Here is a 12,508-nt window from a genome sequence, read left to right on the forward strand (position 1 = left end):
CGCATGTCTGTAATCCCAGCTACTTGGAAGGCTGAGGCAGGAGAATTGCTTGAACCGGGGAGGCGAAGGTTGCAGTGAGCCGAGATGGTGTCACTGCACTCCAGCCCGGGTGACTGAGCGAGATTCCGTCTCAAAAAAAAAAAAGTCAAACTCGAGGAAAATAAGTCCCCTAAAATAGAAGACAAAACTAACCAACAGTTCAGCATAAAGTCTCAGGGTCAAAAGCAACAATAAAACAACAACATGTTATCAAAATAAAGACACAGGCCGCACACGGTGGCTCACGCCTGTAATCCTGGCACTTTGGGAGGCCGAGGCGGGTGGATCATGAGGTCAAGAGATCGAGACCATCCTGGCTAACACGGTGAAACTCTGTCTCTAATAAAAATACAAAAAATTAGCCGGGCCCGGCCCATCCTTATTATTTTTTAAACAAATGCTGACGCCTCCTCCATGTCAGGAACTGTACTGGGAACCACAAAATGCAGGACTTGGACGAAGGGACAAAGACTGACTCAAGAGACATGATACGACACCAAGGCCAGCAAACTCTCAGGCCCAGCATGCCGGAGATGCTATAGCTGTGACGAAGGAGAGAGAACAATGGGGTTGGAAACAAGGGCCTCACTGCAATCCAGAACGAGCAGTGCAGAAGGGGGTTCAGGACTCAGGAAGATGTGGATCCGAGCGTGCCAAGCAGAGGCGCAGGCAGTTAGTCTACTTAGAAAGCAGAGAGACTGAGGGGAAAGAGAGAGACAGGAAGTCAGTGAGCCAAGGGACCAGGACTTGCAGGACTTTGGAATTCATTTCTTATTCACTAAAGAGTGGAATTTATTCTAGCAGTGATAGGAAACCCACTGGAAGATTTGAGTTTGGGAAGGGTTTCATCTACTTGTTTTAAAAAGACTACTGGTTGGCCGGGCGCGGTGGCTCAAGCCTGTAATCCCAGCACTTTGGGAGGCCGAGACGGGCGGATCACGAGGTCAGGAGATCGAGACCATCCTGGCTAACACGGTGAAACCCCGTCTCTACTAAAAATACAAAAAAACTAGCCGGGCGAGGTGGCGGGCGTCTGTAGTCCCAGCTACTTGGGAGGCTGAGGCAGGAGAATGGCGTGAACCCGGGAGGTGGAGCTTGCAGTGAGCTGAGATCCGGCCACTGAACTCCAGCCTGGGTGACAGAGCAAGACTCCGTCTCAAAAAAAAAAAAACTGTGTGAAGAAAACCATGGCAGGGCAGGAGTGGCCACGGGGAGGCCACGGCAGCTGTTTTGGAAGATGTCTAGCAAGCAGCAAATGGCAGGCTGGACTGGAGTGGGAGCAGCAGAGGCTGTGAGAAGAGGTTAGATTTAACAAGTATTCCCAAGTCAGAGCACACAAGATGTGGTAATGGATGGATCAAAGATGAGGCAGGTAAAGGGGTAGAATCTGGATTCCCAAAGGGCCCCATGTAATTGCTAAAAAGACTGGACTCCAGCCTAGAGGGCAGGAGTAAGGAAGCAGTAGTAAGAAAAAATATTTGCATTTTAGAAATACCATGGTGGAAGCCGAGCACAGTGGCTCACGCCTGTAATCCCAGCACTTTGGGAAGCTGGGGCGGGAAGACTGCTTGAGCTCAGGAGTTCAAGACCAGCCTGGCCAACATAGTGAGACCCCATCTTAATAAAAATAAATAAATAAATAAAGGCTGGGCACAGTGGCTCATGCCTGTAATCCCAGTACTTTGAGAGGCCGAGGTGGGCAGATCACCTGAGGTAAGGAGTTCAAGGCCAGCCTGGCCAACATGGTGAAACCCCATCTCTACTAAAAATATAAAAATTAGCCGGGTGTGGTGGCGGGTGTCTGTAAACCCAGCTACTTAGGAGGCTGAGGCAAAAGAATTGCTTGAACCTGGGAGGCGGAGGTTGCAGTGAGCCAAGATCATGCCACTGCACTCCAGCCTTGGCGACACAGTGAGGCTCTGTCTCGAAAAAACTAAATAAATAAAAAATTTTTAAAAAAAGAAATAATTTTAACTTACCTCCATTGGTTTCTTGATATACAACAGACTTCCCCAATTCAGCACCAAGGCGCCTATAGACCAAAAAGAACAAAAAAGGGAAATTAAGATTTCTCTCTCTTTTTTTTTTTTTTTTTTTTTTTGAGACGGAGTCTCGCTCTGTCGCCCAGGCTGGAGTGCAGTGGCGCGATCTCGGCTCACTGCAAGCTCCGCCTCTCGGGTTCACGCCATTCTCCTGCCTCAGCCTCCCGAGTAGCTGGGACTACAGGCGCCCACAACCGCGCCCGGCTAATTTTTTGTATTTTTAGTAGAGACGGGGTTTCACCGTGGTCTCGATCTCCTGACCTTGTGATCCGCCCGCCTCGGCCTCCCAAAGCGCTGGGATTACAGGCGTGAGCCACCGCGCCCGGCCAAGATTTCTCTCTTTAAAAAAATTCCAGTTTATATGCATATGTCTAACAAAAAGACTCAAATAACTAAGCTGGCACTCTTTCCAAAAAATAATTTAGAAAATCTAATTCATTGAACTAAAATTCTGCTGTCACTCCATAAGCAGCTCACCACGTTGTAACATACATACTGCTTTACCAGACGGAGCTCACAACCCATGGTTATGTCTGGTCCATTGTTCTTTGAATAGTAATTTTCTTGGAAAATCACTTCCAAGTACTTGGTTACTAGCAACGATTTCAGTAACACACGCCAGAGATAAATGCCTCAATTATCAAAAGCATAGAGAAACAAAGAGGCTTCAGCACCACTGACCAAATGTGGTGTGGATCTTGTCTGGATCCTGCTTAGAATAAACCAAGTATGAAAACCCATTTTTGGCCAGGCACAGTGGCTCATGCCTGTAATCCCAGCACTTTGGGAGACCGAGGCGGGCGGATAACCTGAGGTCGGGAGTTCGAGACCAGCCTGATCAATATGGAGAAACTCTGTCTCTGCTGAAAATACAGAATCAGCTGGGCCTGGTGGCACATGCCTGTAATCCCAGCTACTAAGGAGGCTGAGGCAGGAGAATTGCTTGAACCTAGGAGGCGGAGGTTGCAGTGAGCTAAGATCATGCCGTGGCACTCCAGCCTGGGCAACAAGAGCGAAACTCCGTCTCAAAAAAAAAAAAAGCCATTTTAAAAAATAATCAGAGAAATATGGACAAAGACTAGATACTACGTAATATTAAGGAATTAATAGTAGTGTGAAGTTTTAAGTCCTGATTAGTAAGCATTACTATTTTTACAAGAGAAATGATATGATGTAAGGGAATCTATTTAAAAATACTCCAGGCCGGGCGCGGTGGCTCACGTCTGTAATCCCAGCACTTTGGGAGGCAGACGGATCACCTGAAGTCAGGAGTTCGAGATCAGCCTGACCAATATAATAAAACCCCATCTTTACAAAAAATAGAAAAATTAGCTGGGTGTGGTGGCGGGCGCCTATAATCCCAGCTACTCAGGAGGCTGAAACAGGAGAACTGCCGGAATCCAGGAGGCAGAGGTTGCAGTGAGCCAAGATCGCACCATCGCACTCCAGCCCGGGCAACAGGAGCGAAACTCCATCTCCAAAAAATAATAATAATAAAAATAAAATAAAAATCTCCAGTCAGGCCAGGCTCAGTGGTTCAATGATTGTAATCCCAGCATTTTGGGAGGCCAAGGTGGGCGGATCACTTGAGGCCCGGAGTTCAAGACCCGCCTGGGCAACATGGAAAAACCCCGTCTCTACCAAAAATACAAAAATTAGCTGAGTGTGGTGGTGAGTGCCTGTAATCCCAGCTACTTGGGAGCTAAGACACGAGAATCACTTGAACCGGGAGGCAGGGACTGCAGTGAGCCAAGATTGTGCCACTGCACTCCAGCCTGGGTGACAAAGCAAGACTCTGCCTCAAAAAAAAAAAAAAAAAAAAAAACTTCAGCCAGGTACACACATACAATGGAATATTATTTGGCCTTAAAAAAAGAATAAATTCTGGTATGTGCTATGATACGAGTGAGCCTTGGGAAACGTATGCTGAGGAAAATAAGCTAGACACAAACAGAGAAATGCTGTATGATTCCTTTTGTATGAAGTCCAGAGAATAGGCAATTCACAGAGACAAAGTAGAACAGAGGCTACCAGGGAATGCGGGGAGGGGAGAATGGGGAGTTAGTATTTAATGGGTACAGAGTTTCTGTTTGGGATGATGAAAAGTTCTGGAAATGAATAGTGGTGATGGTTGTGCAACACTGTGAATGTAGTTAATGCCACTGAAGTGTACACTTGAAAATGGTTAAAAAGGTAGGCCAGGCGCAGTGGCTCATGTCTCTAATCCCAGCACTTCAGGAGGCCAAGGTAGGTGGATCACCTGAGGTTGGGAGTTCGAGACCAGCCTGACTAACACAGAGAAACCCTATCTCTACTAAAAATACAAAATTAGCCAGGTGTGGTGGCGCATGCCTGTAATCCCAGTTACTTGGGAGGCTGAAGCAGGAGAATCACTTGTAACTCAGGAGGCAGAGATTGTGGGTAAGCCAAGACGGCGCCATTGCACTCCAGTCTGGGCAACAAGAGCAAAACTCCGTCTCAAAAAAAAAAAAAAAAAAAAAAACAGTAAACTTTATGTTATGTATATAGCAATTTTTAAAAATACTCCAGGCCAGGCACAGTGGCTCATGCCTGTAATCCCAGCACTTTGGGAGGCCAAGGCGGGCGGATCACGAGGTCAAGAGATCGAGACCATCCTGGCCAACACGGTGAAACCCTATCTCCATTAAAAATACAAAAAAAAAAAAAATTAGCTGGACGTAATGGCACACGCCTGTAGTGCCAGCTACTTGAGAGGCTGAGGCTGAGGCAAAAGAATCGCTTGAACCCGGGAGGTGGAGGCTGCAGTGAGCTGAGATCACGCCACTGCAATCCAGCTTGGCGACAGAGGGAGACTCTTCTCAAAAACAAACAATACTCCAGCATCTCCCCCACCTCAAAAAAAAGCATGATAGAGACAAGATTACCAAAAAGTTGCTAAGTGTGGAAGCTGGATTAAGGATACCAGGTTGGGGCGGGGCAGGTAACAAAATACATGTAACTTTCACATATCCTGGGAAGGTCATGTATCTAACTATTTTATTGATTAAAGTTCACAATCAAAAAAGTTTGAAGATCCTTGCTTGAAGTTTAGACAGTCTGAAAGAAATCATGGAAATACAATATCATAACTTCAGGGGTTAAGTAATCTACTGATCAAACTTTGTTCAGGGGCAAACAACCTTCTTGTAAAATAAAATCTTACTGGCCGCGCATAGTGGCTCATGCCTATAATCCCAGATCGCCTGAGGTCAGGAGTTTGAGACCAGCCTGGCCAACAAGATGAAACCAACCGGTCTCTACTAAAAATACGAAAATTAGCCACGTGTGCTGTCGGCACCTGTAATCCCAGCTACTTGGGAGGCTGAGGCAGGAGAATCGCTGGAACTTGGGAGGTGGAGGTTGCACTGAGCCAAGATGGCACCACTGCACTCCAGCCTGGGTGACACAGCAAGATTGTCTCAAAATAAATAAAACAGATAAAATAAGGGAAGTATTTATGAATATGTCTCATTGATAGTAATTCAAAACCTTTCTGGAATTTGCCAGGAAATAATCTAAAACAAAAAAAAAAACCCTCACTGACTTTTAAAATGTGCCCTGCTCCCCTCTGCTCTCCCTCAAGGTCAGGTGGGGTAAATCTGAACCACTAGATACACACAGAAGCTTCCTTTAAAGTCAGTGTTTTCACTGGCCTCAAAAAGAAAGACAAATAATCAGGGGTTAGAAATAGAAACTAGGCAGTAGACTGCAAAAGGATTGATTTGTTTTTTTTAACATTCTTCCAATCTCCAAACTCCAACTATTAAAAAAAACAGGCAGAGCTGAAAAAAATGACTAAAGTTTTCCCTTTCTTCTACATTTCCCCCAAGAAGTTTAAAATATATCCCTGCAATTATTTATCAACCCTAAAAATTTAACGAAGTAACTCTATAAAAACTGTTTAAGATGTGAAAATGACTTTAAATATTAAAAGACGAGCTATTCATTTTGTCTTTGATTTCTTTTTTTTTTTTTTTTTGAGACGGAGTCTTGCTCTGTCACCCAGGCTGGAGTGCAGTGGCCGGATCTCAGCTCACTGCAAGCTCCGCCTCCCGGGTTTATGCCATTCTCCTGCCTCAGCCTCCCGAGTAGCTGGGACTACAGGCGCCCGCCACCTCGCCCGGCTAGTTTTTTTTTTTTTTTTTTTTTTTTTTTTTGTATTTTTTAGTAGAGACGGGGTTTCACCGTATTAGCCAGGATGGTCTCGATCTCCTGACCTCGTGATCCGCCTGTCTCGGCCTCCCAAAGTGCTGGGATTACAGGCTTTGTCTTTGATTTCTAACAAGTGTATGTGGAAAGGACATATAAGGCTTCTCCTTTATATCAGAGCTCTGGGATTCTCCAAAAGAGCCAACTAGAAAAGAGGCCATTTAACCGGGCACAGTGGCTCACGCCTGTAATCCCAGCACTTTGGGAGGCCGAGGCGGGCGGATCACGAGGTCAGGCGGAGTTCGAGACCAGCCTGGCCAACATGGTGAAACTCCACCTCTACTAAAAATACAAAAATATTAGCCGGGGCCGGGCGCGGTGGCTCACGCCTGTAATCTCAGCACTTTGGGAGGCCGAGGCGGGCGGATCACAAGGTCAGGAGATCGAGACCACGGTGAAACCCCGTCTCTACTAAAAATACAAAAAATTAGCCGGGCGCGGTGGCGGGCGCCTGTAGTCCCAGCTACTCAGGAGGCTGAGGCAGGAGAATGGCGTAAACCCAGGAGGCGGAGCTTGCAGTGAGCCGAGATTGCGCCACTGCACTCCAGCCTGGGCGACAGAGCGAGACTCCGTCTCAAAAAAAAAAAAAAAAAAAAAAAAATATTAGCCGGGTGTGGTGGCACGCGTCTGTAGTCCCAGCTACTTGGGAGGCTGAGGCAGGAAAATCCCTTGAACCTGGGAAGCAGAGGTTGCAGGGAGCGAGATAGCGCCACTGCACCCAGCCTGGGCGACAGAACAAGACTCCATCTCAAAATAAAGAAATAAATAAAAAGAAAAGAGGCCATTTAGTAAACAGGTATTCAGAGGGCCACTATGAGCCCTGCTCTGCTAGAACCAGATACTACTACTACATTATCCCGGTCATACTCACAATATTCTTAGCCAACAGACAGAATCATGCCCATTTCACAGATGAGGTTCAGGGAAATCAAGTCTCTTGCCCAGTGACAGAGCTAGTAAGTGGCAAGGCTGGGAAGGCATCTCAGAGCTGTCAGACCCCAAAGGCGACTTGAGACCAGGGCCTTCCTTGGGTTAAAGACACACATGACTGGTCTTATCCCAAGCTGATTTGCAAAGCAGGGTCAGGCCTGTCATTTCTACCACCAGCTCCGACCCATCTGCCTCCCTGGAATTGCCTTCTTCACGCTACCAGTCCCCACACCTTTGCTCTGCGGCCGCACCCGCCGCGTCGGGTCCCCCAAGTCACAACCACGAGTCTCACTGCAGGGAGACTCGAGAGTGGCCGCGGTCAGATTCCCAGGTCAACTCCAGCCGTGGGAAAGGGAGCCAAGACCAGAGCCCCTCTCCCCAAGGCACGCACTTTGGGAGCTCCAGAAAGCTCGGCCCGCCCCGGAGTGTGGGAGTGCGGACACGAAAGGCAGGTAGGCCGCGGACCCAGTCACGGGGCGGGGGCTGAGGTCACCGAGAGTCCGCCCCAAGCCTCCCAGCTGGGAGGCGGGTTCTGGTTTCCGTCACCTCCAAGGTTTGTCCGGCTGGGAAAGGACAGGCCCGCGCCTCCCGCCCAGGTGCAGGAGGTGGGGCGGGTGGAGGGGAGTGGGTACCTCGGGGCGCGAAGGCGAGCGAGGCGCCGCCGCCCCCGGCCCGGCCCTCCCGCCGCCCCCTTACTCTGTGATGCGCTTGGCCAGCTCCGTGCAGGCGGCCGTGGAGTTGGCCGAGAAGACTCGGTAGCCGGTGCGAGCGGCGTTCATGGCCGGCGGGGGAGCGGGGCGGGCGCGCGGGACACGGAAAGCCGAGGACGCGGAGAGCGGGGGCAACAGCAGCAGCTTCTTGGGCATCGTCCGGCCCGCGGCGCGGTTACGGCCGGCCCCGCGCGGGGCTGCACCCGGAGCGTTTCCAACCGCGAGACCCCGGTTCGGGTGGGGAAGGCGCTGAGAAACGGCGCAGGCTGGGAGAGCTCCGAGGTCCGCACCCTTGCGTACCCCACACCACGGACTGCAGCTGCCAAGCGTTTGCTGCTCCCAGCGCCGCCGCCTGAGAGCCGGAGACAAGGCCACCGCCCCCTCCGGGCATCCGAGGAATGTCGGCTAGAGCGCCCTCAGGCAGCCATCTCGGATGAGGGCAGGGAGCCGGGCGACTCTCTAAAAGCCTGTTCTGCCGATGGGGCGTGTCACAGGTTCGCTCCACCTCTGCTTTGACCGCTTCCACGGGAGCTCTTTCGGTCTCACCTTCTTGGGAGGAGCATCCTACCTCGGTAGTGGCTCCAGCTGTTTCCAACTTTTTTGGCCAGGACCCAACATGTCCGCCTCCGAGGAGGTAGACGATCTAGCTCTGCATGTCTATGGTAGCACAGTGCCCGACCCCCGAGGCGCGTGCGCCGGCCTGAGATTAATTTGAAAAGTGGAGGGCCGGGCGCGGTGGCTCAAGCCTGTAATCCCAGCACTTTGGGAGGCCGAGACGGGCGGATCACGAGGTCAGGAGATCGAGACCACCCTGGCTAACACGGTGAAACCCCGTCTCTATTAAGAAATACAAAACACTAGCCGGGCGAGGTGGCAGGCGCCTGTAGTCCCAGCTACTCGGGAGGCTGAGGCCGGAGAATGGCGTGAACCCGGGAGGCGGAGCTTGCAGTGAGCTGAGATCCGGCCACTGCACTCCAGCCTGGGTGATAGAGCGAGACTCCGTCTCAAAAAAAAAAAAAAGAAAAGTGGAGGGCGGGGTTCTTTCCAGCTGGTTGACCGCAGTACTGAAGCGTCAGTACTGAATACTGAAAGGTGGTGTTCTGCTGAGCCTGATCTTCCAGGCGTTTCCGAACAGATCCCCAACCCTGTGTCTGCGTGTAAGGCAAGATTCCCTGAACGTGCCAAAGGCCCTCTTGCCGGTATTCGCTTTCAATCATAAAAGCCCTCCTTTGGGCCAGGCGCGGTGGCTCACGCTTGTAATCCTAGCACTTTGGGAGGCCGAGGTGGGTGGATCACGAGGTCAGGGGTTCGAGACCAGCCTGACCACCATGGTGAAACCCCCGTCTCTACTAAAAATACAAAAATTAGCTGGGCGTAGTGGCGCGCACCTGTAATCCCAGCTACTCAGGAGGATGAGGCAGGAGAGTTGCTTGAACCCGGTAGGCGGAGGTTGCAGTGAGCAGAGATCGCACCACTGTACTCCAGCCTGGGCGACAGAACGAGACTCCGTCTCAAAAAAAAAAAAAAGCCCTCCTTCCCCTCTTTCCATATGCACCACCCCTCCAAGACCCACTCACGATGTGTCTGCTCCACAATCTTTCTGGGTGACCTCAACCACAGAAGCCACCCAGCCCGCGGGACTGTGCCACATGTAGGTGCTTGCATTTTTTAAATTTTTGTTGTTGTTGTTGTTGTTATTTTGATTCTTGCATATTTATTCACCTTTGCAAACATCTGTTTTCCCAACTAGGATGTAACCCCTTTTACGGCCACATTGTGAGTTCCTTTTTTTAAATTATTATTTTTATTTATTTATTTTTTTTTTGAAATAGGGTCTCGCTCTGTCGTCCAGGCTGGAGTGCAGCGGCGTGATCACGGCTCACTGCAGCCTCTACCTCCAGGGCTCAAGCCATCCTCCCGCCTCAGTCATTCAAAATGCCAACATTACAGGCCTTAGCCATCACGCCCCGCCAAGATCGTGTATTCCTGAGTGCTCAGTGTTTCCCAGTGTCTAGGGCAGTGTGTGGGCTCCAGAGGCCCGCAATCAGTACTTCTTGAAGTAGAAAGTAAAGCCCAGGGAAGCATTTGAGGTCTCTAGTTATCAGCTGCACCAGAAATTGAGGGGAGGAGAGGTGCCTCACACATTTACAGTACCATCATCTGAGAATGTCCTTTAGAGACTCTGCTTGTAGTGACATTGGGTTTGAGGGAGCAGTAGATTGTGACTCAGCATGTCATGAAGGACCACAAGCCTGAAGCTACAGGATTTGGAAGTTGAGCTGCCCTGAGCCTGCAGCAGCCTGGTCCCTATTCCAATAGCTCTCTAGAAAAAAAAAAAAAAAAAAAGGCCGGGCGTGTTGGCTCAACCCTGTAATCCCAGCACTGTGGGAGGCCGAGGCGGGCAGATCATGAGGTCAGGAGATCGAGACCATCCCGGCTAACACTGTGAAACCCCGTCTCTACTAAAAACACAAAAACATTAGCCTCTCTACTAAAAACACAAAAACATTAGCCGGGTGTGGTGGCGGGCACCTGTAGTCCCAGCTACTGGGGGCTGAGGCAGGAGAATGGTGTGAACCAAGGAGGCGGAGCTTGCAGTGAGCCGAGATGGTGCCAGCCTGGGGGACAGAGTGAGACTCCGTCTCAAAAAAAAAAGAAGGACAGTGTGTACACAGCCTAGGCCGAATTATTTAACTACTGCACACATATCCAGCTCATGGACCCTGACAAAAATCTTGATACCTTCTTCAAAGTGGGGAACAGGCCAGGCGCGGTGGCTCACACCTGTAATCCCAACACTTTGGGAGGCCGAGGCGGGCAGATCACGAGGTCAGGAGATCGAGACCATCCTGGCTAACATGGTAAAACCCTGTCTCTACTAAAAATACAAAAAATTAGCCGGGCATGGTGGCGTGTGCCTGTAGTCCCAGCTACTCGAGAGGCTGAGGCAGGAGAATGGCATGAACCCGGGAGGCAGACCTTGCAGTGAGCTGAGACCTTGCCACTGCACTGCAGCCTGGGCGACAGAGTGAGACTCTGTCTCAAAAAAGAAAAGCCAGGGGGAACAGGCTGGGTGCAGTAGCTCATGCCTGTAATCCCAGCACTTTGGGAGGCCGAGGCGGATGGATAATTTGAGGTCAGGAGTTCAAGACCAGCCTGGGCAACATGGTGAAACCCAATCTCTACTAAAAATACAAAAATTAGCCAGGTGTTGGCTGAGCGTGGTGGCTCACTCCTCTAATCCTAGCACTTCGGGAGGCTGAGGTGGGTGGATCACCTGAGGTCAAGAGTTTAAGACAAGCCTGGCCAATGTGGCAAAACACTGTCTCTACTAAAAATACAAAAATCACGCTAGGCATGGTGGCTTATGCCTGTAATCCCAGCACTTTGGGAGGCTGCGGTGGGTGGATCACGAGGTCAGGAATTCAAGACCAGCCTGGCCAACATGGTGAAACCCTGACTCTGTGGCCGGCAAGGTAGCTGTGAAACCCCATCTCTACTAATAATACAAAAAATTAGCCAGACGTTGTGGCGCACACCTGTAATCCCACCTACTCAGGAGGCTGAGGCAGGAGAATCGCTTGAGCTCAGGAGGTGGAGGTTACAGTGAGCCGAGATCATGCCACTGCACTCCATCCTGGCAACAGAGCAAGACTCCGTCTCTCTCTCTCTCTCTCTCTCTCTCTCTCTCTCACACACACACACACACACACACACACAATTAGCCAGGTGTGGTGGCAAGCACCTGTAATCCCAGCTACTTGGGAGGCTGAGGCAGGAGAATCGCTTGAACCTGGGAGGTGGAGGTTGTAATGAACCAAGATTGTGCCACTGCACTCCAGCCTGGGCAACAGAGTGAGACCTCGTCTCAAAAAAAAAAAAAAAAACAGGCCGGGTGCGGTCGCTCACACCTGTAATCCCAGCACTTTGGGAGGCCGAGTCGGGCGGGTAGCGAGGTCAGGAGATGGAGACCATCCTGGCTAACACAGTGAAACCCCGTCTCTACTAAAAATACAAAAAAAAAATTAGCCAGGCGTGGTGGTGGGTGCCTGTAGTCCCAGCTACTTGGGAGGCTGAGGCAGGAGAATGGCGTGAACCTAGGAGGCAGGGTTGCAGTGAGCCGAGATCGTGCCACTGCACTCCAGCCTGGGCGACAGAGTGAGTCTACGTCTCAAAAAAAAAAAACAAAAAAAAACCAGGTTGGGCACAGTGGCTCACACCTATAATCCCAGCACTTTGGGAGGCCGAGGTGGGCAGATCACAAGGTCAAGAGATTGAGACCATCCTGGCCAACATAGTGAAAGCCCATCTCTACTAAAAATACAAAAATTAGCTTGGTGTGCTGTTGCGCGCCTGTAGTCCCAGCTACTCAGAAGGCTGAGGCACAATAATCACTTGAACCCGGGAGGTGGAGGTTGCAGTGAGCCGAGACCACACCATTGCACTCCAGCCTGGGACAGAGCAAGACTGTCTCAAAAAAAAAAAAAAGGAAAGAAAGAAAGAAAGAAAGAGAGAGAGAGAGAGAGAGAGAGAGAGAGAGAGAGAGAGAGAGAGAGA

The 12,508-nt window shown here is 50.3% G+C and overlaps 1 protein-coding gene across 10 annotated transcripts in view; it reads right to left on the reverse strand.

Moving 5' to 3' along the window:
- Positions 1-8,958, reverse strand: part of PRPSAP1 (phosphoribosyl pyrophosphate synthetase associated protein 1) — a 49,727-nt gene extending 40,769 nt beyond the window's left edge. For 3 of the 10 annotated variants that reach the window (XM_028835549.2, XM_077968802.1, XM_077968804.1), the window contains exons 1-2: positions 7,938-8,312; positions 2,019-2,071 (exon numbers count right to left, since the gene is read on the reverse strand). Coding sequence is in view for 3 of the 10 variants with exons in the window: in XM_077968802.1 (XP_077824928.1) it covers positions 2,019-2,071; positions 7,938-8,107 (223 nt within the window). In the remaining 7 variants the exon portion in view is untranslated. 10 annotated transcript variants of the gene reach the window in all.
- Between the last annotated feature and the right edge of the window lie 3,550 nt (positions 8,959-12,508).

The sequence above is a fragment of the Macaca mulatta genome, chromosome 16 (genome assembly GCF_049350105.2).
Source record: "Macaca mulatta isolate MMU2019108-1 chromosome 16, T2T-MMU8v2.0, whole genome shotgun sequence".
NCBI lineage: Eukaryota > Metazoa > Chordata > Mammalia > Primates > Cercopithecidae > Macaca > Macaca mulatta.